Below are 1,325 nucleotides of genomic sequence, written 5' to 3'. Positions count from 1 at the left end.
CATCTCAACTTTAAATGTGTTTGACAGTCATTTAGAGTTAACCACAAAAACCAACTGTCATCAGAAGCGAAACAAGAGAGCAAAAATAAAGTTTTTCAAACAAACTAGCACAGTTCTACTACAAATGTGAGGTTGCTGTTGCAGGTAGCTGAAAAAACCCCAGCAACAACATCGCCAACATCATCATCATTATTAACATCAACAGCAACATACATATGTTGTTGGTTTGTTGGCCGCATATTACACTCCTCCTCATCATCCTCTTACAAATTGCTGGAGTTAGTAATATGTATTTAGTTTTTATTGGTAATGCAGTGTTTTGTTTTTGGAATTTAATTTTTTAAAAATTTTCAAACGAAAAAAGCTTTTTAAAACTTTTAAACAGGATTTAATGAAGTTACTTTAGAGTGATGATAATGTCGATGCTGGGTTTGGTGTGAATTCGAAATTAATTTAATGGACTTTATGGGCAATTTAACAATTTAAACAAATAATTGTGACTTTCGTTTTTTTTCGAGGGTTTTTTTGTTTTAAGACTCGATTGTGCAATTGTTAATGACGTTGCTGAGAAAAGTTAATGAACTTATTATGTAATAAATTAAATAAGTAAGCTGAAGCCTACAGGATGTTTAAGGAAATGTGATACATCGATTTTTTTTTGAAGTGGAATGGAAAATTGGTTAAATGAGTTTGTAAAACGGAATGTTGTTAATTGTTTTCTATTTGTTTAACCAGTTTACAGACTTGATTACATATACCAGTTGGTAGTCTTGACAAGATATATAGCCTTAACTATAGATCAGTCTATAGCCTTGTCTATAGACCATTCAATAACCTGAACTATAGACTGGTCAATAGCCTGGACAATAGACCATGCTATATCCAGGACAATAGACCAGTCTATAGCCAGGACTATAGACCAGTCTATAGCCACGACTATAGACCAGTCTATAGCCACGACTATAGACCAGTCTATAGCCACGACTATAGACCAGTCTATAGTCAGGACTATAGACCAGTCTATAGTCAGCACTATAGACCAGTCTATAGCCAGGACTATACCCCAGTCTACAGCCAGGACTATAGACCTGTCTATAGCCAGGACTATAGACCAGTCTATAGACAGGACTATAGACCAGTCTATAGCCAGGACTATAGACCAGTCTACAGCCAGGACTATAGACCAGCCGATAGCCAAGACTATAGACCAGTATATTGCCTGGATTATAGACCAGTGTATAGCCTCGACTATAGACCAGTCTATAGCCTGGAGTATAGACCAGTCTATAGCCTGGATTATAGACCAGTCTATAGCCAGGACTATA

The 1,325-nt window shown here is 36.2% G+C and overlaps 1 protein-coding gene across 1 annotated transcript in view; it reads left to right on the top strand.

Annotated features, from left to right (window-relative positions):
• Window positions 1–416: 416 nt before the first annotated feature.
• The window catches only part of LOC111677838 (sodium/hydrogen exchanger 9B2), an 8,558-nt gene continuing 7,649 nt past the window's right edge, over window positions 417–1,325 (top strand). Inside the window, exon 1 of the mRNA XM_046955627.1 lies at window positions 417–434. Coding sequence (XP_046811583.1) covers window positions 417–434 — 18 coding nt within the window. The remainder of the gene's footprint in view (window positions 435–1,325) is intronic.

Source organism: Lucilia cuprina, chromosome 2 (assembly GCF_022045245.1).
Source record: "Lucilia cuprina isolate Lc7/37 chromosome 2, ASM2204524v1, whole genome shotgun sequence".
In the NCBI taxonomy this organism is placed as follows: domain Eukaryota; kingdom Metazoa; phylum Arthropoda; class Insecta; order Diptera; family Calliphoridae; genus Lucilia; species Lucilia cuprina.
The sequence above is the reverse complement of the archived record's forward strand: the minus strand, read 5'-3'. Positions and strand labels throughout refer to the sequence as shown.